Source organism: Crocuta crocuta, unplaced genomic scaffold (assembly GCF_008692635.1).
Source record: "Crocuta crocuta isolate KB4526 unplaced genomic scaffold, BGI_CrCroc_1.0 scaffold67, whole genome shotgun sequence".
In the NCBI taxonomy this organism is placed as follows: domain Eukaryota; kingdom Metazoa; phylum Chordata; class Mammalia; order Carnivora; family Hyaenidae; genus Crocuta; species Crocuta crocuta.
Genome location: NW_027531896.1, coordinates 762960 through 789277, shown reverse-complemented (window position 1 = coordinate 789277; position 26318 = coordinate 762960). Strand labels below are relative to the sequence as shown.

Below are 26318 nucleotides of genomic sequence, written 5' to 3'. Positions count from 1 at the left end.
CCCCCCCCCTCCCCCAGGACCTTAGGCCCTAATCTTTACTTCTCTGCCTACTGAATCCTATCTTCTATCATAATGGCTACATGGATGTATACATAGGTCAAAACCTAACAACGTGTACACTTTTTAAAAAATATTTTTATTTATTTCTAGGAGAGAGAGAGAGAGAGAGAGAGACAGCGTGAGCAGGGGAGGGTCAGAGAGAGAGGGAGACACAGACTCTGAAATAGGCTCCAGGCTCTGAGCTGGCAGTCAGCACAGAGCCCGACGCGGGGCTCGAACCCACGAACCGCGAGATCATGACCTAAGCGGAAGTCGGACGCTTAACCGACTAAGCCACCCAGGCGCCCCACAACGTGTACACTTTAAGTGTGTGTATGTCAACTGTGTCGCAATACACAACACAACTGTTAAACACATACACACGAAATTGAAAAACAACTGCAGGCATTCCTTGATAAACCCATATTCTGGGGAGGTAAGGGATTCATAGGACTCATAGAAATTCAAAGGATCTTAAGGCTGGAAGTCCCCTTGGATGTGCGGCCTCCCACTGCCTCCAGGCCTCCGATCTAGATGTGGAGAGGGGATAGCGAGGGCAGAGCACTCTTTCCCCATCACAGTGATGAGTCTTCACGACTTCAGAGTTGGGTAGAGATGGCAGTCTGGTGCCCAACATCTGCTTTTTTCCTGACGCCAAGGTCAGCATCAGGCATCAGCATCGGAAAACGATCAAGGGGAATAGGAAGGTAATGAATCTCTGAAGACAGCTCTCCTCCGGGCCTAATCGACAGTGCGAATATAAAGCGGAAGAGATCACACGCTGAATGGGGTGCAGAGCTGGCGTGAAGCCGATTTCTGTCTTCCTTCCGCAGAGGGGGAAATGGGTGGGGCGACCACACTCTGGCTCTGTACAGTTTTACACCGGCCGGTTCACTCCAAGGTTTAGGTTTCAAGTCGACCAGGGAAAATCGAAGGGCCGAGGTTCGGCGGAACCAGAAGAACTACATTTCCCAGCAGGCCTTGGGCACCGGGGCGCCTGCCCTTCTTCCCGGCGCGTGCGGAGCTGTGGCTGGCGCCCCGTGGCAGGAGGACGCATGGATCACGCCGGCCGGTGGCAGAGCCTGCCCAAGGGGCCTAGCTTAAAGCATTTGACTGACCCGTCTTATGGGATCCCGCGGGAGCAGCAAAAGCCAGCGTTGCAGGAACTGACGCGGGCGCATGTCGAGTCTTTCAACTACGCTGTGCGCGAGGGACTCAGCCACGCGGTGCAGGTGAGCGCGGCGTCCTCCCAGGCTGCAGTCAGCTCTGCGTTCTGCGGCTCCCCTTGCTCCGACAAGGCCCGAGGCGAGGCGAAACTCGAGGGGGGCAGAGGAGAAGGGCCCCCCCGGGCTGGAGGAGGGAGGTGGATGGGAGGATGCAGGTGTGGCGAGGGGTGCGGGGTAGATCCAGGAGGCAGGGTGAGTGGGGCACTGGCATTGGGTAGGGGTCCCAGAGAGATGGCTGGGACATCACAGTATCAATCCCAAATAGTCCTTGATCGCGCCAGGGTCAGCGGAGGGCCTGGCACTTGCAGCCTTGTCGACTGGGGGAGTACTAGATGTATTTGTGATTTCTGGATTTCTTTGTGATTGGAACCTTAGTGTTCTGTAGGCCAGTGTCTGCGTGCGTGAGAGTGAGGAAGTGCCCCGTGGTGAGTGTGCTTCCCAGCCATTCACACCGCACACGCTTTCATGTCATTGGAAGTTTTACCTCTCTTGAGACTTACCCGAAAAGGCTCTGATCCTAGACTGTACTGTGTGAGGTCATCTTTCCATGGTTTTCTTCTCAGCTTTAAAGGGAGAAACTATTGGGCACCTGCTCTGAATCAGGTGGGTGTTGAGGAAGATGTAAATGAGGCCTAACAGCGAGATTGAGCAGTAGTAACACTTATTCAACATTAAGTGATTTGATTGATTTAAAGGATTTGGTAGCAGAGTTCAAGTGAAGATGGTGGGGGAAGTCTCATTTGGTTAGCATCACCGGCGCCTCCAGGCAGTGGGCTCTGGGGTGCCAGTAATATATACACTGGAAGTTCTCAAACTTCCAGGACCCCCTTCCACTCTTAAAATTCTTGAGGGGTCCTAAAGAGCTTTGTTTACCGGTATTTACCCTATTAGAAATAAAAATTGAGAAATTTTTAAAATACAAATTCATTTAAAAGATAAACCAATGATATATTAACATTTTTATTATAAGTATTTTTGGGGAGGGGCGCCTGGGTGGCTCAGTCAGTTAAGTGTCTGACTTTGGCTCAGATCATGATCTGAAATCCATGAGTCTGAGCCCCGCGTTGGGCTCTGTGCTGACAGCTCAGAGCCTGGAGCCTGCTTTGGATTCTGTGTCTCCCTGTCTCTCAGCCCCTCCTCTGCTCACACTCTGCCTTCTCTCTCTCAAAAATAAATCAATATTAAAAAAAAATTGGGGGGCAGGAAGGTGAAGATGGCGGTGGCCAGGGCACAGGTCCTGGTAGTCCGATGGCTGCAAAGGGCAGCTGGGACCGTGGTGCCGTTAGGTGCACAGCCAGCCTCCCACATTACCAAGGACATGCCCCAGGGCACTATCCCAAGATCCCAGGAGAACAGGCCAGCGCTTCCAAGAAGGATAATATGTGGGTGGAAGACTACCAACTGTACCCAGATGATGGCATGGGGCATGGCAACTACCAGAAGCTCCCCGATGGCTTGCTTACAGCAGGAGAGGGGTCCATGATCTGACTGGGACCACCCAGACCTGAGGTTGAACTCAGGTGAACCGATGCACTGGGACCTTGACATGTATATCAGGAACCGTGTGGGACACATCTACCCCATGCCTGTTTCCCGGAATCTCATGTGTGAGCACATCTTGGGCTTCACCGCTTTCATGCTGTTCATGTTTTGGGTTGGGGAAACCTACCCACCTACCAGTCCAGTGGGCTCCAAACAGTAGCCTTATAATAATTTGTACCTGGAACGAGGAAGTGATCACACTAAAGAGCCTGCTGAGCTGGTTCCATATGAGATCTGAGGAAGCTTCATCAGCTTTGTGCCGCCTAAGCGACTCCCTTATTTCTAGAGACTTAACCTGAACGAAATCCCTAGTAAAACTTAGTGCTGTTGTTAAAAACATTTTTTCTAGGGATGCCTGGGTGGCTCAGTCAGTTAGGAGCCCAGGTCATGATTACATGCCTTGTGGGTTTGAGCCCCACGTTGGGCTCTGTGCTGACAGCTCAGAGCCTGCAGCCTGCTTCTGATCTGTGTCTCCCTCTCTCTCTCTGTCCCTCCCCAGCTCACACTCTGTCTCTCTCTCTCAAAAATAAATAACATTAAAAATTTTTTTTCTAGGGCAGAAAAAATTAATAGGTAAATGGTATTTTTGCATATCTTTTAAATGCCTGACTTCTTAGAAGACAGCTGGATTTGTATTTCTTCTATGTTTAGTCTCTTGTGATATGTTATTTTGATTGAAATACATATAGAAAGTGTGGTCAGCACAGATAAAGATGTTGCAACTTAGTATTGTATCAGAACAGTGTGTGAAAGTGTTCTTACATAAAACAGTAAAGTAAATGACTAACATTTATAAAGTCAAGAGAAAAATAGCCTTTGTCATATTTTTGTTTATTTACAGTTTTGCCCAATTTGGGAGGGGGGATGGATTTCTGCATTCTGTGAGTCTAAATTGATGAATCTCACAGTCATCTTTTCAGGATACATTTAATCTCATTATTCAGGAATTTGTATTTGTGAATTGCCTACTCACTAAAATTTATTTGTAATTCACAAATAGCACTTAGCACCATGTGCAGAGTGGTGAAAATTTTGAATTGCCCAGTGCATACTGTCCCAACTGAGGTCCAAGAAAGTGACGCTCTATTTCTTGTTTCAAGTTCTCATACTATAAATAAGTATCCTTTTCGAAGTCTGTCCAATTTTTCTCATTCTGGTGCTTTTGTTGGTGATCTCACTCTTTAAAAGAGCCCGCAAGCATAGTGCTCGAGTGCTATCTAATGGTCTAAGTGTAAAAAAGCTGTGATATACCCCTTAAGAGAAAATATGTCTTAAATAACCTTGTTTAGTCATGAGTTGGTGCTGTTGGCTGTGAGTTCAGTGTTAATGAATAAATAATATATATTAAGTAAGGTGTCTTTAAGTAGAAATGCACATAAAACAAGGTTATGTATTGGTCATTTGACAGAGTGTGATCAGAGACTCACAGGAACCTAAATTTGTTATTTCCCCTAAGAACAGTTCCGTGTTTGTGGCAGCTTTATAGGCCATACCTATCTCAAATAACAAGATTGTGTTTGCGATATAGACGGTACAGCTGTAGCTTGAGAAAGTGAATCTTCTGATCTCCCTTTTAAAACTTACTGCTTCATCCTTAAGTAAAAACTGCATTAAGATTTTATTTTAGAATAAAATACTAAATTCTAAAACAATACCAGCTTTAGATAAAATTTGAAAACTTAGAAAAGGTCAGTTGAACAAACACGAGGGTGGAGAACCTTCTTTATATTCTTGGCTCCATTTCTGGCATTCTTGTTCTAACGCTAAGGTCCGGAGGTTGTTCATAGTTAATATGTAGGAGAGCGCAGCTATGCCCCTTCCTCAGAACAGGAGAGCTTCCCCGGGGAGTGTCGCTGAGAAGCAGCTCTTGTAGAACGGGAAGAGCCACCGTGGCCACCGCCTACGTGGCTCTGGTTTCGGTATGAGACCGCCATGGAATGAAATGTACCAATACCAGCCTAAAGAATGGCATCGGAGTGTCCAGCCCTAAATCAGGAGGATCTTTCCGGATGCTTGCCTATTAGGAGCAGTCCCGTTTGCCTTACTGTGCACATTGCAGGTACCAGGTAAAAGAGAGAAGTCAGGCACTTGGTCAGAGAACAGTTTTGTTCTGTACACAACTATACCCTCGAGCCTAATACGAATGTGACCTGTAGCAGACACTCACAGTCGGAACTAGTTCATTATAGTTGTAGGTACTTAGTGAGGGTATGAGTGGACCGGATGTTGTTTTAACCATCTTTTTAGATATGTCACGTTTGGCATTATGGCATCAGTGCTCGTAGAACACGTGAGCTTTGGAAGAATCTTGAAGAAAGAGGGCCTTGGAAATGGCAAGCAGTTCATAGTGTGAATTCTGTTTCAGGCTATACCTCCCTTTGAATTTGCTTTCAAAGATGAGCGCATCTCTCTTACTATTGTGGATGCTGTCATCAGTCCACCTATGGTTCCAAAAGGAAACATCTGCAAAGAGCTCAACATCTATCCAGCAGAATGTCGGGGCCGGAGGAGTACCTACCGGGGCAAGTTGACAGTGAGTACAAGTGATGGTGTGTGACCCTTAGGCTGTAGGTTTTTGAGAATAAGGCCGGTTCCTAATAAAACTTATGGCAGAATTCTGCTTTCTTAGTACTGTCATTTAAAGATCCCAGCTTGTGAATGTAAAGGATAAAATCATGTACTTGATGGTCTTCTTTACTCTTTTAAAATACTTGTTTTTGTAGATCCAGGCAGTTTCTTTTTATTATTAAGCAATTTTCTTCTCTCATTTTCATTTAGGCTGATATCAGCTGGGCAGTGAATGGAATCTCAAAAGGCACCATTAAACAGTTTCTTGGCTATGTTCCCATCATGGTGAAGTCTAAGCTTTGCAACTTATACAACCTTCCTCCCAAAGCCCTCATTGAGCACCATGAAGAAGCCGAGGTAATTGCGGGCATCCCTGTGATGGTAGAAAAGGCCCGAGGTGGGAGTGAGAAGATAGGAAACTTATCAGTGGGAGTTGGCTTTTCTTTCTCCGCTTCAAGTTCTGGAGAGTAAAATGGGGCTTGCTATCTTTTGTGCTGCCTACTTCGTACGCTCAGATGAGTCTCAAATGAGACTGTGTGAAACATGACTGTATAGTTAGAGAATATTATTATTATGGGGGAAGAATTGATAGGTTTTTCCCTACTTTTCTGCATGGTACACATTCTGTATATAATTTCCGTATGAGATGCTTGCTTTACCAACAGTAAGATTCTGTGAGCACATTGCATTGCTTCCTGTACCTCTCCTTCGGCACGTTTTTCATCTGCGGTAGGTGGTTTTGCGGTACTGAGTTGACGTGATCAACAAGTATAGACTCTGCTTGCAATAGGGAGATGTGTTTTGTGATGGCATGAGGGTTATGGTGTCAGATCTGGGTTTGACACCCAACTGCTCCACTTACAGTTAGGTGGCTTTGGGAACTTTTATCTTTCTGAGCCTCCATTTCCTCTGGGCATAGTAACTGTGCCACTTATTGTTATGAGGATTAACTGGACTGGTAACAGAGCACCTAGTGTGATGTACCTGCTTCATGGGATCAATGTGTAGTAGCCTTTTATGTATCACAGAAATGTGATACCAGAGGGGCACCTGGGCAGCTCAGCCAGTTAAGTGTCCAACTCTTGGTTTCGGCTCAGGCCATGATCTCACGGTTTGTGGGTTTGAGCCCCGCATCGGGCCCTGTGCTGACAGTACACAATCTCCTTGGGATTCTCTCTCTCCCTCTCTGTCTGCCCCTCCCCTACCCATGCACTGTCTCTCTCTCTCAAAAAAAAAAAAAGTAAATAAGCATGAAAAAAGTTTTTTTTTTTTATTAAAAAAAAAAACTTTTTTCATGCTTATTTACTTTTTTTTTTTTTGAGAGAGAGAGTTTAACCGACTGAGCCACCCAGGCGCCCCGATACCTTCTCTCTTTCTTTTTTTTTTTTAGAAAATCTTCTTTTTTTATTATTATTATTTTTTAAATGTTTTATTTATTTCTAGGAGAGAGAGAGAGACAGCGTGAGCGAGGGGAGGGTCAGAGAGAGAGGGAGTCACAGACTGAAACAGGCTCCAGGCTCTGAGCCGGCAGTCAGCACAGAGCCCGACACGGGGCTCGAACCCACGAACCACGAGATCATGACCTAAGTGAAAGTCGGACGCTTAACCGACTGAGCCACCCAGGCGCCCCGATACCTTCTCTCTTTCAAGTAAGGTTTTTTTTTTTTTTAATTATTATTATTCTGTTTTTAAAATATCATTTGAAGACTGAAATCATTTTAAGTGGACAGAAAGGCAAGTTAGGTCGAGTGTGTCCAGGAGAGGAAAGTACCCTGATCCTTCTATACTTTTCTGCCAGGTCCCTAGAACCTTTTTAATGCACTTGAGAAGACTGTCAATTCACGCACTGACAGTTTCCATGAAGTTTCCAAGGGCTCTGTAGACCCTTCCGCCTCCGCATACCTCTTCTGCACATGGCGCTGCGTCTGGCAGTTAGCTTCCTGGTGACAGTGGATCTTTGTTTAACCAATTTTAATTCATTTGTTTGGCAGGAAATGGGAGGCTACTTTATAGTCAATGGCATTGAAAAAGTCATCCGAATGTTAATTATGCCTCGCAGAAATTTCCCCATTGCAATGGTAAGACCAAAATGGAAAACCAGAGGGCCTGGCTATACTCAGTATGGTAAGTTGTAGTGACCTTTGGAATGTTCTTTTAGAAAAGTTTTGTTTTTCTTTTTCTTTTCTTTTTTTTTTTTTTAACATTTATTTATTTTTGAGAGATAGAGACAGAACATGAGCTGGGGAGGGGCAGAGAGAAAGAGAGATACAGAATCTGAAGCAGCCTCCAGGCTCTGAGCTGTCAGCACAGACCCCTACGTGGGGCTTGAGCTCACAAACGGCAAGATCATGACCTGAGCTGAAGTCGGACGCTTAACCGACTGAGCCACCCAGACACCCCAAAGTTTTGTTTTTCTAGTAGACATTTCTGTTAAGTTAGTAAGCATCTTATAGTGGGAAACCTACTCTCTATTGTGTTTAATTTTTTTCATGTTAAAGAACATGTATATAGGGCACATAGGTGGCTCAGTTGGTTAAGCATCCGACTTCAACTCAGGTCATGATCTTGAGGTTCGTGGGTTCAAGCCTCATGTCAGGCTCTGTGCTGACAGCTCAGAGACTGCTTTGGATCCTCTGTCTCCTGCTCTCTCTGTCTCTCGAGAAAAAATGCGTAGTAAACATTTAACAAAAAAGAAAGAACACACGTACTGATGTTCTTATTTATGAAGATGAAGGCTGGCCTGACTGAACCAGAGGTGGGTATGGGCCTCAAAAGTCTTCTGGTGTAGGTTTCCTCTTCTGCGGCATTCCTCTTAGGGTCCCTGGCTGACAGCCACCTGGCCTCTGAGTACTCTTTGTGACAGAGCCTGACTTCATAAGACAACATTTTGCATTCCTGGGTAACCCTGCACGTGAATAACTTATTCTTATAATTGAGCTAAAAATCGGCCTCTAATGATGGCCGTATATACTATACCTAGAATAAGAGCATCTCAGCAAGTCAGAATGGCTAGTCATTTATTCTTTTGCATCACTGATGCAGAATGTCTTAGCAGTCTTTGTTTAAAGCTGAAACAAAACTGGGGCGCCTGGGTGGCTCAGTCGGTTGAGCATCCGACTTTGGCTCAGGTCATGATCTCACAGTTCGTGGATTCGAGCCCCGCGTCAGGCTCTGTGCTGACAGCCAGCTCAGAGCCTGGAGCCTGTTTCAGATTCTGTGTCTGTCTCTCTAAGACCCCCTGCTCATGCTGTCTCTCTCTCAGAAATAAAACATGAAAAAAATTTTTTTTAAATAAATAAAGCTGAAACAGACTTAAAATCTAAAATCCTGCTTTTCTCCATTTGAACTCTTGGATCAAGCCATTTTCTTTTGATCAGATTCCACAGAGTACAGGGGATATAAAGTACTATATGATCAGGCTCTGCAGGGTGCTAGCGAAATAATGTGTTGTAACACATGGATGCTACTCTAGAAGGAAACTGAAATTTCATTAAATTTGTAGCTTCAGTTACTTGTGGTTTTTCAGCCCAGGGAGATTGTGCACCCCAGGGGACATTTGGCAAGGTCTGGAGACATTTTTGCTTGCCAGTGTTGGCTAACCTTAGTGATTTGGCTCTCTTTTTAAGAGGGTCAAACGTAATTTAGGAAGAAAATGATGATCAAAGCAGTGATGGTATTACTGAGCTTTGACTTTTTGCTTGGTTTCAACAGGAGTTTCAATGCACTGTGTGAGGGAGGAGCATTCTGCTGTCAACATGAACCTCCACTACCTGGAAAATGGCACGGTTATGTTGAACTTTATTTACCGCAAAGAACTGTTTTTTCTTCCTTTGGGATTTGCGCTGAAGGTGTGAATTAATGAGTATATTTCTTTTGCTATGAAGAGAGTCTGGAGGTCACATTCTGTCAGAATGGATAAGTTCTCCCTAGTGGAGTTGATGCCGTACCAGCTTTGCACTGCTCCATAACAAATTACCCAAAATATCAGTAGAGCATTTCTCTCTCGCTATTTCTGTGGTGAGGAATTTGGAAGTGGCTAGGATTGGGGGCACTTGTACCTCAGGGTTGCAGTGAGATGTCAGCAGCAGCTGTAGTCATTTAGAAGGCCCGCCCAGGGCCGGAGGATCCACTTCCAAGGTGGTCACTTGTGGCTGGCAAGTCACTGGCGGGCTAGTGGCGGGAGGTCCTAGTTCCTGTGCACGTGGGCCTTTCCACAGGCTGCTTGAGGCAGCTGTCTTCCCCGAGAGGGTTAGCCAGGAGAGCGAGGTGAAGCCGCGGCCCCTTTTGTGACCTGTCCTTCAGAGTCACACATCAGCTTTTTCACCACATTGTCTTGGTCAGAGAGGCCAGTGCCGATTAAGCCTGGAAGGAGGCTCTACAGTCTGTGACTCCCAGAAAGCAAGGATTTCGGGACCATCTTGCTGTCATCATACAAGCCATGCCTTGTTTGGGAGAGTTCATTTCGTTTTGCCAGTAGTGGAGTGCTGATTTTTCTTAGAGAAATAGAATGGCTAAAATTGTTTAGCTATGACTAGCGATTAAAAAGAAAACCTTTTTTTTCCCCTCTATTTCTATTCTAGGCACTTGTCAACTTCTCCGATTACCAGATTTTTCAGGAGCTCATCAAAGGCAAAGAGGAGGACTCTTTCTTTAGGAACTCCGTTTCGCAAATGTTAAGGATCGTAATGGAAGAGGGTTGTTCCACCCAAAAACAGGTCCTTAACTATCTGGGGGAACGCTTCAGAGTGAAGCTCAGTCTCCCTGACTGGTATCCAAACGAACAGGCTGCGGAATTTCTGTTTGAGTACGTGCTTTTGCCTACACGGTTTTTTGTGGGGCGGGCGGTGTCAGTGCCTCTTTGTACTGATTGGAGCTAGGGCTGTGAGTCCTCTGGGAATCAGAGTGGACCTGGGGGTAGCATTCTGGTCTAAGGAAGCAGGGCCTAGCTCGGTTATCGGCAATTTGGAGGTATAAATAGTCAAAAANATGGCCTCCTCTGGCCATCCTCTCTTTTCTTTCTTTAGTACTTACATTTTATTTTATTGTACTTTTAAGCTCTCGTTTTGAAACAACTCCAGACTGCAGAATTGCTGCAAAAACAGTACCGCGGACCCTGACGTTCACTAGTTGTTACCATTTTTATTACATTTGCTCTCTTAATTTCTCTTTACGTAGGTCAGCCTTTTTCTTCCTGTAACATTTGGAAGTTGTGGGCATCCTGTCCCTTTAGTTCCCCAAGGCAAAGGCCCTGTTATATCACCACTGCGTAGTTACTAGCTCTGTTCAGTATGTAGGCACGGGTCACATGTTGAGCACCTGAATGGCCAGTGCCACTGAGAAGCTGAATTCTTAATTTTATTTAATTTTAATTAATTTAAGTTTAAATAGCCACAGGCTGCTTGTCATGCCGTGTGGTCCAGCACAGCTCTAGACCCTGTGATCATATACTGTCCTTTTGCTGATGTTGCCAATAAAGATGAAAAGCAGTTGTTTTTCCAAGTGAGTAAGAACTTTTAGTTAACAGGAATTGGGAACCTTGGTTCGTAGGCCATCAAGTACTAGGAGCAGCTAAATTGTTTTAAGCTTTGCTTTCTATTTTTGACAGCCAGTGCATCTGTATCCACCTGAAATCCAGTACTGAGAAGTTTTACATGCTTTGTCTCATGACCCGGAAGCTCTTTGCTTTGGCCAAAGGAGAGTGCATGGAAGAGAACCCTGATAGTTTAGTGAATCAAGAAGTCCTTACCCCTGGTCAGCTCTTCCTTATGTTTCTGAAGGTAAACTCTTGCTGCTCTCACCCTTGGGCCGATCGCCCCTCTTGTGGGATGGTATGACGGTGTCTGGCGGTACTGTTTTCTGCATATTTCCAATTGGTAGTTTCGGCGCTTTACATAGTCTGCCTTTTTCTTTGGCAGGCAGGGATTTAATCAAAGATCTTAAGTTTATACCAAATTCAGAAATTCTTTAATAATTTCCTGGAGGTTTGGGGCGCTGGGTGGCTCAGTCGGTTAAGCATCCGACTTTGGCTCAGGTCATGGTCTCACGGTTTGTGAGTATGAGCCCCGCATTGGGCTCTGTGCCAACAGCTCAGAGCCTGGAGCCTGCTTCGGATTCTGTGTCTCTCTTTCTCTCTGCCCCTTCCCTGCTCATGCTCTGTCTCTGTCTGTCAATAATAAACATTAAAAAAAAATTTAATATTTCTTGAGGTTAAATAAAGGCAACATCAAGTCTCAGTCATAACGTTAATGATGACATGTAACTGGCCTAACGTGCGATTTCCATGCTTTTATAGCAGCTTTGTTTTAAGCTTCTGAACCCCTGACCTTGGGACACAGTGAGAATCTTCAGGAAGGTACAGGACAGTGACATGATCTGAACTACAGACTTCATTATCATTTCACTGAATATCGCAGCAGAAATTGAGGTGTACTGTGATTTCTGTGCTTGGTTCTAAGGGCTTCTTACCAGTGAGGGAGTGAGAGATACAGAAGAGCTGCTGCCTCTGAGCTTTAGAACAGCTCTGGGGACTGCTGTTCATCGCCTTCTGTGGTATCTGCCCTCCCTACCAGAGGCACTGCCTGCTCAGCTCTATGCCCCTAAGCCTTTTACCACAAAGGCTGGCAGACCTCACAGAAGGCTTCTTAGAGGCCTCTCTCACTTCTCTTGCGCTGTTGTGCACAGGCTTTACAAGTCCCTGATCACTCGACTGCATTCCTAAAGCCAGAAAGTGCTACAACCCAAAAAATGCGAGTTGGCGGAAGAACCTGACCTACATTGATGGGAGGCTATTTATAATTTTCATTTATTCTACTCAGTGTGATAGTTTGTCTCTCTGTAGAAGTGTATTTGATTACCAGCCAGCGCCTCAGTCTTCATAATGAGTTTATGTACCTGCTACCTTCGTAAAGCCTGGAAGATTCTTAAGGCTGAAGTACGTTGGGCCCAAGTCATCCTATAATGCACTGCTCTTTGACGAAAAGTTTGTTGTGAGGCTTAAATAAATACGCAGAGTGCCTGCTTACAGTATGTGCCCAATGCTAGTTACTCACCTTAGCAAATTCACTACAGAGTGACAGGCAGACCCCTTACCAGGAAGAGACCGTTTAGATCCTCATTCCTCCCGTCTCTTCCTGTCTCAGGTCACAGAGCTGCTACCCGGATCTCTGATCCTCAGTTCTGTGGCTTTCTTTCCTCTTTTCTGTCTCTTCTATCATCTTTTCCATTTTGTTTTAGACTTCTAGGAGAAGAAAGTATCACTCTTCCCCACCAGTTTGTCAGCTGTCTTGTATGTTGGGTGTCATTTGGGGACTCTGAGTCGTCCTTTTTTTTTTTTTTTTAAGTTAATTTTTTTGAGAGAGAGAGCGAGCGAGCATGAGTGAGGGAGGGGCAGAGAGAGAGAGACACAGAATCGGAAGCAGGCTCCACATTCTGAGCTGTCAGCACAGAGCCCAGTGCAGGGCTTGAACCCACAGACTGTAAGGTCATGACCTGAGCCGAAGTCAGATCCCCAACTGACTGAGCCACCCCGGTGCCCTGGGGATTCTCACTGTCCTCAGTTGTTTGTACTCTTAGAAGAGTGGGCTGTTGGTTCATCTCAAAGCTTTGCTTTTGTTGTTTGTTCTGGGGTTGCAGCTGTTCTGACTGCTTGATAAGAGCATTTTAATGGAAAACTTTTCTAAAGCCAAAGCAAATGGGATTTTTGGTTTTGTTTTTTATTTTTTATAATTTAAGAGACAGAGTGTGCACAAGCTGGAATGGGGAGAGTCAGAGGGGGGGAGAGAGAGAGAGAAAATCTCAAGCAGAGCCCAGCTCGGGGCTCGATCTCACAACCCTAAGATCATGACCTAAGCTGAAAGCAAGATTTCAACACTCAACCAACTGAGCCACTCAGGCACCACCCCTCCCATCCCCCGCCCAGCAAACTTGATTCTTTCCATGAATGTGGATGGTCTTGACTGAGAGCAGTTTTGCTCCACGCCAAGGGAGATTTGACTGTGCCTGGAGGCAGTTTTTGGTCGTCATAGCCTCAGTGGGTGTTACTGGCATCCAGTGGGTCCGAGCCAGGGATGCTGCATGCACGGCCTGGCCCCTCACCACAAAGATAGCCAAAATGTCAGTGGCGCTGAGGTTGAGAAATCCTGATCTACAGGAGTTTGTAGCTTCCGCCTGAACTAGAATAGAATAGTGCACTAAAAGGCTGGTTTTCAGGGTTAGAGGCCAGACATTCTCCATGTCAGGTGTGTAAATTAGTGGGCCTTTGTTATGGATGTGGGATTATAATGTGGGAGTAAGTATGAAATGTGAGTAATTTAAATGTAATAGTTTAAATTTTTTTCATTTCAGGAAAAAATGGAAGCTTGGTTAGTGTCTATAAAAATAGCCCTAGACAAGAGGGCTCAGAAGGCCAATGTGTCCATAAACACTGAAAATTTGATGAAGATTTTTAATATGGGAACAGACCTTACAAAACCATTTGAATATCTTCTTGCTACTGGGAATCTGCGTTCCAAAACAGGTGAAATCAAATAGATTGGCTTCATTTTAGGTACAGTTTTAGAGTTATTTGCTCAGTGTGGATTTATATATTGCTGAGAGAGATTCTATTTAAAAATTAACNAAATAAATAAAACATTAAAAAATTTAAAAAAATAAATAAATAAATAAAAATTAACTTCTCCGATGGGATGCCTGGGTAGTTAAGTTGGTTAAGCACCCGACTCTTGCTCTCACCTCAGGTCTTGGTCTCGGGGCATGAGTTCAATGTTGAGCCCTGTGCTGAATGTGAAGCCTACTTAAATAAAAGACCTTTAAATTTGACAAATGTATATCAGTCTGAAGGGCTTGAGGCAAGGTATCTGTAGAGCTTAAATCCACTTCTTACTGTCACATGCATCTCTGTGCCTCCTTCCTTCAGAATATCAAAGACAGCTTAGATCTGTGAGGAACCATTACTGAGCCAGATGATCTGGGGGTTGGGGGGTAGCCACATGCCCATCCCATAAACCAGGTCCATTAGAAAGGCCTGAAAAACTTAAGTGGTCATGAGGGCCCAGAAATATGCTGTTGTTGTTGCTGTTTTTCTTTTTTTTTTTTTTAACTTTTAATGCTTTTTATTTATCTATGAGGGTCAGAGAGAGACAGCGTGAGCAGGAGAGGGTCAGAGAGAGACGCACACAGAATGTGAAACAGGCTCCAGGCTCTGAGCTGGCTGTCAGCGCAGAGCCTGACGAGGGGCTCGAACCCATGAACTGTGAGATCATGACCTGAGCCAAAGTCGGACGCTGAGCTTAGTCACCCAGGCGCCCCCTGTTGTTGTTTTTTAAACAGATGGTACCGATGTAGATTTTTTTTAAGACTAACAACTTCTTATATATTATCCAACCCTGTCTGATGAGTCCCATTTAGTTACTTGCTGTTTCATACTCATTTAACATTTCCCACAAAGGAGGTGGTAGTGGAGAAGAGAGGGAACCACTGGCGCTAATATAATTTGGGAAATTGGGGGGTAGTTACTGCTTTTTTACTACTTGTTTTGTAAATTCCTCCCACTCATCAGCACAAATAAACTTGACAGTAAGTCCCTCTGATTGATAGCGTGCTCTGAGGTTTTGTCCTCAGAGCCTCAAATCCAAATAGACTTTTTTTTTTTTTTTTTTAAGTTTAGCCTGTTTTTGAATGACTTTTGTTTTATTAAGGTCTTGGCTTCCTGCAAGATTCTGGACTCTGTGTCGTGGCTGATAAGCTGAACTTCATACGCTATCTCTCCCATTTCCGCTGTGTGCACAGAGGGGCTGATTTTGCCAAGATGAGGACCACCACGGTACGCAGGCTGCTGCCGGAGTCCTGGGGTTTCCTGTGTCCCGTGCACACCCCAGACGGGGAGCCCTGTGGCCTGATGAACCACTTGACTGCTGTGTGTGAGGTCGTCACGCAGTTTGTGTACACGGCGTCCGTTCCAGCTTTGCTCTGCAGCTTGGGTATGTGACGCACAGCGATAAACAGTCTTGTTCGGGTGTTAACAGCTGCACACTGTCAGGTTATGCTTCTTTGGGAACTGAGCAGAGAATTCCTGCACGAATTCTGTTTACTCTTCTGTGCGGGAGTTGGGCTGGTTTCTTGGGTCTTCTGTAGGTCAGGTGCATTTTTTTTCTTTTTGTTTTTTAATGAGAATGAGTGAGGGAGAAATTAAATGCTATAGTCTTATTTTATTTTTTGCAAAAAGAAAGATGTCAAAGCGTTTGAAGTAAAGCGGCATTCAGCGTTAACATTCAGGAATATCAGAAATAACATTTTGGGCCACTCCCTGCATCCGATGGCTTGACCACTGCGTCGCTTAGTAGGAAGCAGTGTCAGTTTGCAGGAAGACCATTAAGAAGGGGTTGTCTGATAGTCTGTACCCCGATGTCATAAGGACAAAGTATTTGTTCTGGGGGCCTTGCAGCTGCTATCTCTGCTCTGGCCGAATGTCCTGGAATGACCACAAAAGCACCACTAGTCTTGATGCTGGGGTTAGCAAGGAGGCAAATTCACAGGTGTGGAATCCACAAAAAAGGAGGGCCAAATGTAGATAGGGTTTTAGGGAAAAGCTAATCTATTTACATGGTTCAACTCAAAGCATAGAAGATAGACAGTGGAAAGCCTCTCTTCTGTTGTCCCCTAGCTGCTCTCCCCCAACACAGTCAGAGTCGCCACTTCCTTGTGTGGCTTGGAAACACCCAGCAATATAAAAATGCTCTGGTTTAGGGGCAAGATAACCAGATCTCTGAGATGAGGAAGCAGTTGTTGAGCCCACCCGGAGGGAATTTGTGATGTAGGAGAAAGCACTCTGGTGCGAGCATTTGGCCTGTTCGCTTCCCCAGGGGTCACCCCAGTTGACGGAGCTCCACATCGGCCGTACAGCGAGTGCTACCCTGTCCTGCTGGATGGCGTCATGGTTGGCTGGGTGGATAAGGACCTTGCTCCTGGTGTGGCAGATTCTCTCCGACACTTTAAGGTGATCTTGTGTCTTTGTGAATTGTTCTGTCCCTTACTCCTGGGTTGCCTGTCCTCTTCTTGTTGTTGAGGTAGCCCCAGGGCAGCGGAGAGTGGCCAGGGCATCTGGAGGTCAGAAACTAATTCTGAGAGTGCCTGTACATCCCCTGTAGTGTCACGGTCTTGTCTCGTGCTGGCCTCAGAGATTGGGGTCGCTGGCAGATACTTTGTTTTGTTTTTTTATTTTTTTCTAAATGTTTTATTGGTTTCTGAGAGAGAGAGAGCGTGAGCAGGGTAGGGTCAGAGAGAGAGAGGGAGACACAGAATCTGAAACAGGCTCCAGGCTCTGAACTGGCTGTCAACACAGAGCCCGATGCGGGGCTCGAACCCACGAACTGCAAGATCATGACTTGAGCCGAAGTTAGACGCTTAACTGACTGAGCCACCCAGTGGCAGATATTTTGTCGCCCTGGTGACAGATACTTTGACCTGCGTGCATTTTTTTGGTAGTTTCATTGAGGTCCTCCTTTGCTAATCTTGCAGATTTTTTGTTTTGTTAATACTAGTGGCATAGAGGGGGTCTTAAAATATGTCCTTTGTATTTCAAGTAATATTAAAGATATGCAAGGTATAAATCACACCCTGTTACCTTCTGGGTCTTAAAAGTGTATTTTTATTTATTTATTTATTATTATTAAACAAATGTTTTTAAGTTTATTTTTGAGAGAGAGAGAAAGAGAGAGAGACAGCGAGGGGGGAGGGGCAGAGAGGGAGAGAGGATCTCAAGCAGACTCTGCACTCTCAACACAAAGCCTGTTGTGGGGCTTGAACTCACAAACCATGAGGTCATGACTTAGCGGAAACCAAGAGTCAAACACTTAGCTGACTGAGCCACCCAGGCACCCCCTGAAAGTGTGTTTTTAAAAAGTCAAGTACTGGGGCGCCTGGGTGGCTCAGTCGGTTAAACGTCCGACTTGTGCTCAAGTCATGATCTCACGGTTTGTGGGTTTGAGCCCCACGTCAGGCTCTGTGCTGACAGCTCAGAGCCTGGAACCTGTTTCAGATTCTGTGTCTCCCTCTCTCTCTCTGATCCTCCCCCCTGCTCACGCTGTCTCTCTCTCTCTTTCTCTCTCTCTCAGAAATAAAAAATAAATAAATAAAATAAAAAGTCAAGTAGGATGCCTTGGTGGCTCAGTTGGTTAAGCATCTGACTTCAGCTCAGGTCATGATCTCCCAGCTCATGAGTTTGAGCCCTGCATCAGGCTCTGTGCTGACAGCTCAGAGCCTGGAGCTTGCTTTGGATTCTTTGTCTCCCTCTCTCTCTCTGCCCCTCCCCAGCTCATGCTCATGCTCTGTCTCTCTCTCTTTCTCAAAAATAAGTAAAACAAACAAAAAGTCAAGTAGAATGACTTTCTTGGGCTAACCTATATCTGGAATTTTTCCTAACAAGAGTCTCGTTATGAGATAATAGGCATTGTAGAACTGTTCTTTGGCAGCAGGATGAATTGTCGTTCATTCTCTGGTTTATTTCATTCCATTTTTGCTATTTTTAGTTTTGAAATTGTTCGATATAATTTTAAATGTAAAGATGTTTGAACAGCACAGAGAACTCCCATCAGCCCATTACCCAGATCCACCAGTTGTTAGGTTTGGCCCCACATGCTTTATCCATTTGTGGGCCCTTAATAAGCCTGTACATAGTTTTTTCTTCATAACCATTTGAGGATGGTATACAGACCAGTCCCCTTTTCCATGAAGATTGCCACCATCAAGTGTATTCTTCCTGAGAACAAGGGCTTTTTCTCCTCAATAACCCCAGTATGCTTATCATCATCAGGGAAGGTCAAGGTGATGGAGTCCATGGCTGACATTCAGATTATGCCAGTTGTCTCAGGAATGTCCTCCATAGCAATTTTTTTTCCATCCTGGTTTGAGACCCAGTCTAGCATCATGTATTACATGTATCGTCTTTCTTTAGTCTCCTTTAATCTTGAACAGCCTCTCAGTCTTTCGTGTCTTGACTTTTTTAAAAACTACAGGACAGTTGTTGTATAGCTATCCTTTATGTTGGTGTGTAGCTTTCTGATGATGAGATTCAGGATATCCTTTCAAGAGGCACATGATGTTGGGGCTCCTGGGTGGCTCAGTCAGTTGAGTGTCTGACTTCGGCTCAGGTCATGACCTCCCAGTTCATGAGTTCGGGACCTGCATCGGGCTCTGTGCTGACAGTGCAGAGCCTGGAGCCTGCTTCAGATTCTGTGTTTCCCTCTCTCTCTGCCCCTCCCCACTCATTTTCTCTCTCTCTCTCAAATAAATAAACATTAAAAAAAAATTTTTTTTTAAAGGCACATAATGTTGACTTGTCCCACAACTAGTGACGTTAATTATGATCTCGTTAAGGCTATGTTCTCTAGGTTGATCCACTGTGCTGTTTCTAATTTTTCTGTGTAATTAATAATTTGTGGAGAGATATTTGGAAGAAGCTATGTGAAAACCTCATTAAGTTTTTACCTGCAAATTGGTGAATTCTTTGCAGAATTCTTACTATTCTGTTGATTCTTTCCAGAGGGAATGATTATTGTGATGGCTGCCCCGCGATTGTTTCCTAGCTCCATCATTCCTTTTGTGTTTGAGATTTGCCGTTTTGTAGAGTTTTCTTTTTGCTTCCATTTGTTTATTCACATCAGCATAGATTTATAGATGCCTGTTTTATTTCATGAGTCTGCTGTTGCTTATTTTGATGCTCAAATTGGATCAGACTTCACTTTTTCCGGAGGTCCCTGTGGTTTTGTTTTCTTTATACATTGTAACCATTTTTAAGTGTGTAGTTCAGTGGCATTAAGTATGTTCAGGCTGTTGTGGAATCATTACACTATCCATCTCCTGAAGTCTTCCATCATCCCAAACTGAAACTCTGCACTCATTCAGCAGGAACTCCCCATTTCCTCCTTCCCTGGTAACCACTGTTCTACTTTTCTTCATGAGCTTTGACTTTGTCAGGTACCTCATATAAGGGAATCTACAGGATTTGTCCCTTTGTGTGTGGTGTCTTTCACTTAGCATAATGTTTCAAAGTTCATCCATGTTGTAGCCTATGTCAGAACTTCATCCCTTCGTGGAGCACCTGGTTAGCTCAGTTGGGAGAGCATGTGACTCTTGGTCTCAGAGTCATGAGTTTGAACCCTACATTGGCTATAAAGATTACATATATAAATAAAAATAATTTCATTCCTTTTTAAGACTGAAGAATATTCCCTTGGGTATACTACCATATTTTGTTTATCCATTCATTCATTGATGGGACACTTAACTTGATTCCACATTGTGGGGTTTTGGGGGGTTTTTTTGAGTTTATTCATTTATTTTGAGTGACAGAGGTGGGGGACAAAATGGGGTGGTAGAGAGAAAATTCTAAGCAAGCTCCATGCTGAAAATGCAAAGCCCCGATACAGGGCCCGATCCCATAAACCATGAGATCATAACCTGAGCCAAAATCAAGAGTCAGATGCTTAACCAGCTGAGCCACCCAGGCGCTCCAGGTTGCTCCCACCTTTTGGCTATCATGAATAATGCTGCTGTGAGTGAACATGGATATACAGGTACCTGCTTTCGATCCTTTGGGGGTGTTTGCCTAGAATTAGAATTACTGGATCATATGGTAATTCTGTATTTCATTCTTTGATGTCCAGGGGAAAATCTGTAGTATTTTCCTTTAGATATACTAAGTGTATTATATTAATTTATTCCCTGATAATCATCATTCTCTAATAATAGTGATGAATAATGAATCCTAAGTTCTTAGAATAAATCCCACTTGGTCATGGTGTATCATTTTCTTAATATTGAAGAAATACCAATTAAGTAATAAAAATTTATTTTTTAATAGATATATGTTTCTGCTTTATAAAAGAATTAGAAAGTTTTCCTTTGTTTCCAGTGCCCTGGAAAGTTTGTGGAACATTGGGTTATCTGGTCTGAAGTCTGCTGGAATTCCCCTTTGAAACCATTTGGCTCTAATGCTTTCTATGGAGATAGTTCTAGATATGTTTATTTCTAATATGGAAATCGATCATCTTTAAAGAGGCTTTCTACCTCTATTGAGGTCTATTTTGGTAACCTGCATTTTATCCATTTTGTCTTGATCTCTTAGAGTAGACCCGTGATTTTAAATTTTTGTTTCACTGGTTTTTTTCCCATTGTTACTTCTTACTCCATACATTTGTTCCCCCCCACACACACACCCTGCCAGCTTTTTTTCTTGGCTAGGTTAAGCAAGGTTTGGTTTCTCAGTTAGGTTAATACATATATATCTGTTTCTTAAGAACATAGAATTTTGATGATTCCTTTGACCTTTTTCAGTATTAGACCTCATTAATTTCAGGTTTTATCTATGTTAACTTGTGAGAATTTTATGTGTCTTCCTCCCTCCCTCCCTTCCTTCCTTCCATTAAGAATTTAATCCATGTAGGGGAGCCTGGCTGGTGGCTCAGTTGATTGAGCATCCAACTCTTGATGTTGGCTTAGGTCATGAGTCATGATACCAGGCTTTTTTTTTTTTCTTTTTTCTTTAATGTTTATTTTTGAGAGAAAGAGTCAGAGCATGAGTAGGGGAGGAGCTCAGAGAGACAGAGACAGAATCCAAAACAGGCTGCCAGACTCAAACCCACAAACGATGAGATCATGACCCCAAACACCCCTACATCACTTTTTTTTTTTTAATGTTTTATTTATTTCTAGGAGAGAGAGAGAGACATAGCGTGAGCAGGGGAGGGTCAGAGAGATAGGGAGTCACAGACTGAAACAGGCTCCAGGCTCTGAGCTGGCTGTCAGCACAGAGCCCGACATGGGGCTCGAACCCACGAACCACGAGATCATGACCTAAGCGAAAGTCAGACGTTTAACCGACTAAGCCACCCAGGCGCCCCCCTACATCACTTCTTAATTGAACTCTCTTTTTGTTGAAAATAGGTGTTGAGAGAAAAAAGAATTCCTCCCTGGATGGAAGTGGCCCTCATCCCCATGACAGGAAAACCAAGTCTGTACCCAGGGCTGTTCCTGTTTACCACTCCTTGTAGACTGGTGCGGCCTGTGCAGAACCTGGAATTAGGCAAAGAAGAACTAATTGGAACTATGGAACAGGTACACAGAGCATTGTGTTGGTGCCTGAACATGCTCGTGTGATATACAACTTTTGGAGACTTAATCACTGCTGTTTTTTTAAAAATATTATCACTGTTTAATAAAGATCGGGCATTTTAAAAGAAAATTAGAACTTAACCTCTACCCTATGACGAGCACGAAGCCATTTTCACGTTTCCTCCCTCCACTCGACATCGACAGAGAGGGTTGATGGTCACGTTACCTGCCTTCCCATCCTGCCCAGCTCCTTTGCACCTGGCTCTGCCTCAGGTGATGAGGTGGGAACATTCCATTAGACTCACTCACTGCCTTTGCCTACATCTTTGCAGTTGGGAAACTGTGGGCTTTGTGCTACCTAAAATTTCTTTATTTCTATCTTCCACAGTTGGACCAGGTTGGATTTAGAATGAAACAGGTCAGGCAAGCGATATTTCTAACTGGAAGCTTCCCCAGTCTTCCCAGTGGATCATGTGCTGTCCGTGTTCATGATGTTGAGTGGGGAAGGTTTTCCTTGAGTCCTAACCTCTGAGAGAGAGGAAGAGTTAATATGCTAGCAGTCACTTACTTTGTGCTTTGAACTTCCTCGCCCTTCTTTTTTTCCAGATCTTCATGAACATTGCCATCTTTGAGGATGAGGTTTTGGCTGGAGTTACTACCCACCAGGAGCTCTTCCCTCACAGCCTGCTGAGTGTGATCGCCAACTTCATCCCTTTCTCTGATCACAACCAAAGTCCTCGGAACATGTACCAGTGCCAGATGGGTAAGAGGGAGTGGAGAGTGGTGTATTCACACGTGAGAAAAGCGCTGCTGGTCTGGCTACATAGACATGTGGGTCTGCTTCATTTTCATGCTGTGTATTGGTCTACATCGAGCAGAACCACCATGATTGATTTATTCATTCCCTGATGATGAATGTTTTATTGTTCCCAGTTTTATGTATGACCTTTATAATCAAGGTGAAAAAAGATGCTAAGGGTTTTTTTTTTTCCCCTTTGTAGGGAAGCAAACGATGGGCTTTCCGCTTCTCACTTATCAAGCTCGATCAGATAATAAACTTTATCGTCTTCAGACTCCACAAAGCCCTTTAGTGAGACCATACATGTATGATTATTATGATATGGATAACTATCCAATTGGGACAAATGCCATCGTTGCTGTTATTTCTTACACTGGCTACGATATGGAAGATGCCATGGTAAGTTCTGCCAGGAGAATGTTGTTTCATTTCTTTTCATTTTAACTTTTTTGTTTACTGTGAGATTACTGAAGGAATATTTCCATGTCCTGGCACTGGAGTGTTCTGTTAAATGATGAATTCCCAGTCTCCGTTGAAAACGGCAAGCCTTGAGGGATGTTCACTAAATATTTAGAGATACGTATATCATGGAGAGTAGGTGCATAGTGTGAGTACATATTTAGTCAGTGAACTCTTGGATATATCTACCTTTCATATTTTTAAGTTTATTTACTTTGTGCAAGAGAGCGCACACACATGTGAGTAGGGGAGGGACAAAGGGAGAGAGAATCCCAAGCAGGCTCCATGCTGTCAGTGCAGAGCCTGACGTGGGGTTTGATCTCATGAACCATGAGATCATGACTTGAGCCAAAACCAAGAGTCAGATGTTTAACTGACTGAGCCACCGAGATGCCCCTACCTTTTATATTTATGTATGATTAGGTCTGAAGCCATTCACAAGTGTCTGGGTTTTAATAGTATAGGTGACTTGGAAAATCTGGAGTTTTAAAATTAGAATGCCAGTTATCATAAACCAAGTATTTTAATTCTAACTAGTTTTGATTTTAAAAATTAAAATCCCCATTTGGCCCCAGTCTCTTAAATTAATTAATTTTTTTTTTTTTACTTCCTAGATTGTGAATAAGGCCTCCTGGGAACGAGGCTTTGCCCATGGAAGTGTCTATAAGTCTGAGTTCATAGATCTCTCTGAAAAAATTAAACAAGGAGATGATAGTCTGGTGTTTGGAGTCAAACCTGGTGACCCACGGGTTTTGCAGAAGTTAGATGATGATGGATTGCCATTTATCGGAGCACAGCTACAGTATGGAGATCCATATTACGGCTACATGAACCTCAACACCGGGGAAAATTTTGTGATGTACTATAAGTAAGTTCAGATACTCAATGCTATCTTGTAAAGGCGGTTTCTCAGTGAAATTGCTGACAGTCAGTGAATGTTATCTTCCAACAGGAGAATTCTGGAGAAGATAGAAGGGATGGTTTAATTCCTGACTCAGTCATAACTGAATTGGCATTTCTTAAACGAGACAAAGTTCTGTGTCTGCTCTGTGGCCTTTGTTTTTCTACTTCTCTTGTCAGGCTGTTACAGTTTGATAAGTTAACCTATGATCTATTTCAAAACTATATTATTCAAACTTGATCATCTCTCTCATACATGTTAGGAAATTCCCTAGGAATTTCCCTGTCAAGTTAATTGTGCCTTTTATTACAATTAAAAATGTCTTTGTTTATTTTAGATCTATAAAATTGTTTCAACAATAGGTCTTCATCATAGTTTTTAAGTTGCCTCTGTCACTGTTCTTTCAGATGAGCATAATTCTGTAGTCAACGTAATCAGTAGCCCTGTTTGTAAGTACGTGTAGGGACACTATCTCTATTTGTACTGGAGAGTAGAGGTGAGAATAAGTTCTGCAAATACCCTATATGACGCACAAATTATATCAATAAGACTTAAGTGTCTTTGTAAGTTTAAGGAACATAGTTTGACCTTCCGTCTGCTGACTTTTTCCTAGGAGTAAAGAAAATTGCATTGTGGATAACATCAAAGTGTGTAGTAATGACACTGGCAGTGGGAAATTCAAGTGTATTTGCATCACAATGAGAGTCCCTCGGAACCCAACTATCGGAGATAAATTTGCCAGTCGTCATGGGCAGAAGGGCATCTTGAGCAGGTTGTGGCCAGCTGAGGACATGCCATTTACCGAGAGTGGGATGGTCCCAGACATTTTGTTCAATCCTCATGGTTTTCCCTCCCGCATGACCATTGGTATGTTAATTGAGAGTATGGCCGGGAAGTCTGCCGCTCTGCACGGTCTCTGCCATGATGCTACGCCCTTCACCTTCTCAGAGGAGAACTCGGCCCTACAATACTTCGGTGAGATGTTGAAAGCTGCTGGCTACAACTTCTATGGCACCGAGAGGTTGTATAGTGGCATCAGTGGGCTGGAACTGGAAGCAGACATTTTCATAGGTGTGGTTTATTATCAGCGTTTACGCCACATGGTCTCGGACAAATTCCAAGTTAGAACGACGGGAGCCAGAGACAAAGTCACTAACCAGCCTATTGGGGGAAGAAACGTCCAGGGTGGAATCCGTTTTGGGGAAATGGAGCGGGATGCTCTTTTAGCTCATGGTACATCTTTTCTCCTTCATGACCGCCTCTTCAACTGTTCGGATCGATCGGTAGCCCACGTGTGTGTGGAGTGTGGTAGTTTACTCTCTCCGCTGTTGGAGAAGCCGCCCCCTTCTTGGTCCGCCATGCGCAACAGAAAGTACAACTGTACTTTGTGTAATCGCAGTGATACTATTGACACTGTTTCTGTGCCTTACGTTTTCCGGTATTTCGTAGCTGAACTGGCAGCTATGAACATCAAAGTGAAATTAGATGTCATTTAACCTGGTGTGGCCTTTTGGGTTAGGAAAACCATCAGATTAATATAAGGTATAACTTCAGTACAGTGACGATATTACTCGGTTACTCTGGAGTTTTTCCAAGGGTGTTAGAGTTTTCAACCAAAACCTAGCAACTAAGAATTCAGGCTTTCAGAGTCTGTGCAGTATAGGAACTACTGAAGTTGATTTGTAATACACTTGTTCAAAATATGTTTAAAACCCGATGCATTGGTAAGTAGAAGGATCTACAGGGATGTCTTTCCAACCCCAGGTTCTTTGTATCCCATTTTCAGCAGGCGGTGACCGTCAGACATTTCTCCGGCCAGGGCAGAGCAGTCCAATAGAAATACAGTGCAAGCCATAGATGTAATTTTATATTTTCTTAGATCCACATTAAAGTAAAAGCAAAAGGTGGCTTTATTGAAGTGTAATTGTTCTACAAAACTGCACTGTATTTAATGTATACAATCTGATGGGTTTGAACACATGCATACACCTGTGAAATGATCCTAATCAAGGTAATAAACACCATTTGCACAAGATTCCTTGTGCCCTTTGGGGTCGTGTGTGTTCATTTTTGGTAAAAACACTGAACTTGACATCCACCCTCTTAACAAATGTTTATGTGTACATTGTGGTATTGTTAAGGACAGGCACAACGTCGGACAACAGGTACCTAGAATTCACTCATGTTGTGTGTGTGTGGTTTTTTGTTTTTTTTTTTAATGTTTTATTTATTTCTGAGAGAGAGGGAGATATAGAATCCAAAGCAGGCTTCAGGCTCTGAGCTAGCTGTCAGCACAGAGCCTGATGGGCTGGAACCCACAAACTGTGAGATCAAGACCTGAGCCGAAGTCGGATGCTTGACTGACTGAACCACCCAGGCTCCCTTCACTCATGTTGTGTTTAAGTGGAATTGGACACCCATTCAACAGCAATTGCCCATTTCCCTCTCCCAGCAGCTCCTGGTGGCCATCATTCTAGTTTCCGTGAGTTTGACTAGATACCTCGTGTAAGTGAGATCATGCAGTATTTGTGCTTCTGTGGCTGGCTTATTTCACTTAGCATAATGTCCTTCAGGTTTATGTGTGTTGCATGTAGCAGAATTTATTTTTTTCTCAGTAACACTCCATTTTATGTATATAGCACATTTTCTTTATCTGTTCATCTCTTGATGGACATTT

The 26318-nt window shown here is 43.8% G+C and overlaps 1 protein-coding gene and 1 pseudogene across 1 annotated transcript; both read left to right on the top strand.

Moving 5' to 3' along the window:
- Positions 1 to 1027: 1027 nt before the first annotated feature.
- POLR1B (RNA polymerase I subunit B) lies at positions 1028 to 25820 on the top strand. The gene is made up of 15 exons (XM_077773470.1): positions 1028 to 1271; positions 5173 to 5340; positions 5586 to 5732; positions 7367 to 7499; positions 9087 to 9223; positions 9956 to 10179; positions 10981 to 11152; positions 13719 to 13890; positions 15071 to 15352; positions 16235 to 16368; positions 21315 to 21485; positions 22089 to 22245; positions 22484 to 22680; positions 23355 to 23608; positions 24255 to 25820. Exons 1-15 carry the CDS (start codon positions 1095 to 1097, stop codon positions 25135 to 25137), a joined length of 3408 nt encoding a protein of 1135 aa, XP_077629596.1. The 5' UTR covers positions 1028 to 1094; the 3' UTR covers positions 25138 to 25820.
- LOC144239458 (NADH dehydrogenase [ubiquinone] 1 beta subcomplex subunit 8, mitochondrial pseudogene) lies at positions 2479 to 3045 on the top strand (annotated as a pseudogene).
- Positions 25821 to 26318: the final 498 nt, after the last annotated feature.

Excerpts from the sequence above, each read along its gene's own strand:
- POLR1B (XM_077773470.1), top strand. The coding sequence starts at position 1,095 with ATGGATCACGCCGGCCGGTGGCAGAGCCTGCCCAAGGGGCCTAGCTTA. Across the intron at positions 5,341-5,585 it reads CCTACCGGGGCAAGTTGACA|GCTGATATCAGCTGGGCAGT; the intron begins GTGAGTACAAGT and ends ATTTTCATTTAG. Across the intron at positions 7,500-9,086 it reads GCCTGGCTATACTCAGTATG|GAGTTTCAATGCACTGTGTG; the intron begins GTAAGTTGTAGT and ends TGGTTTCAACAG.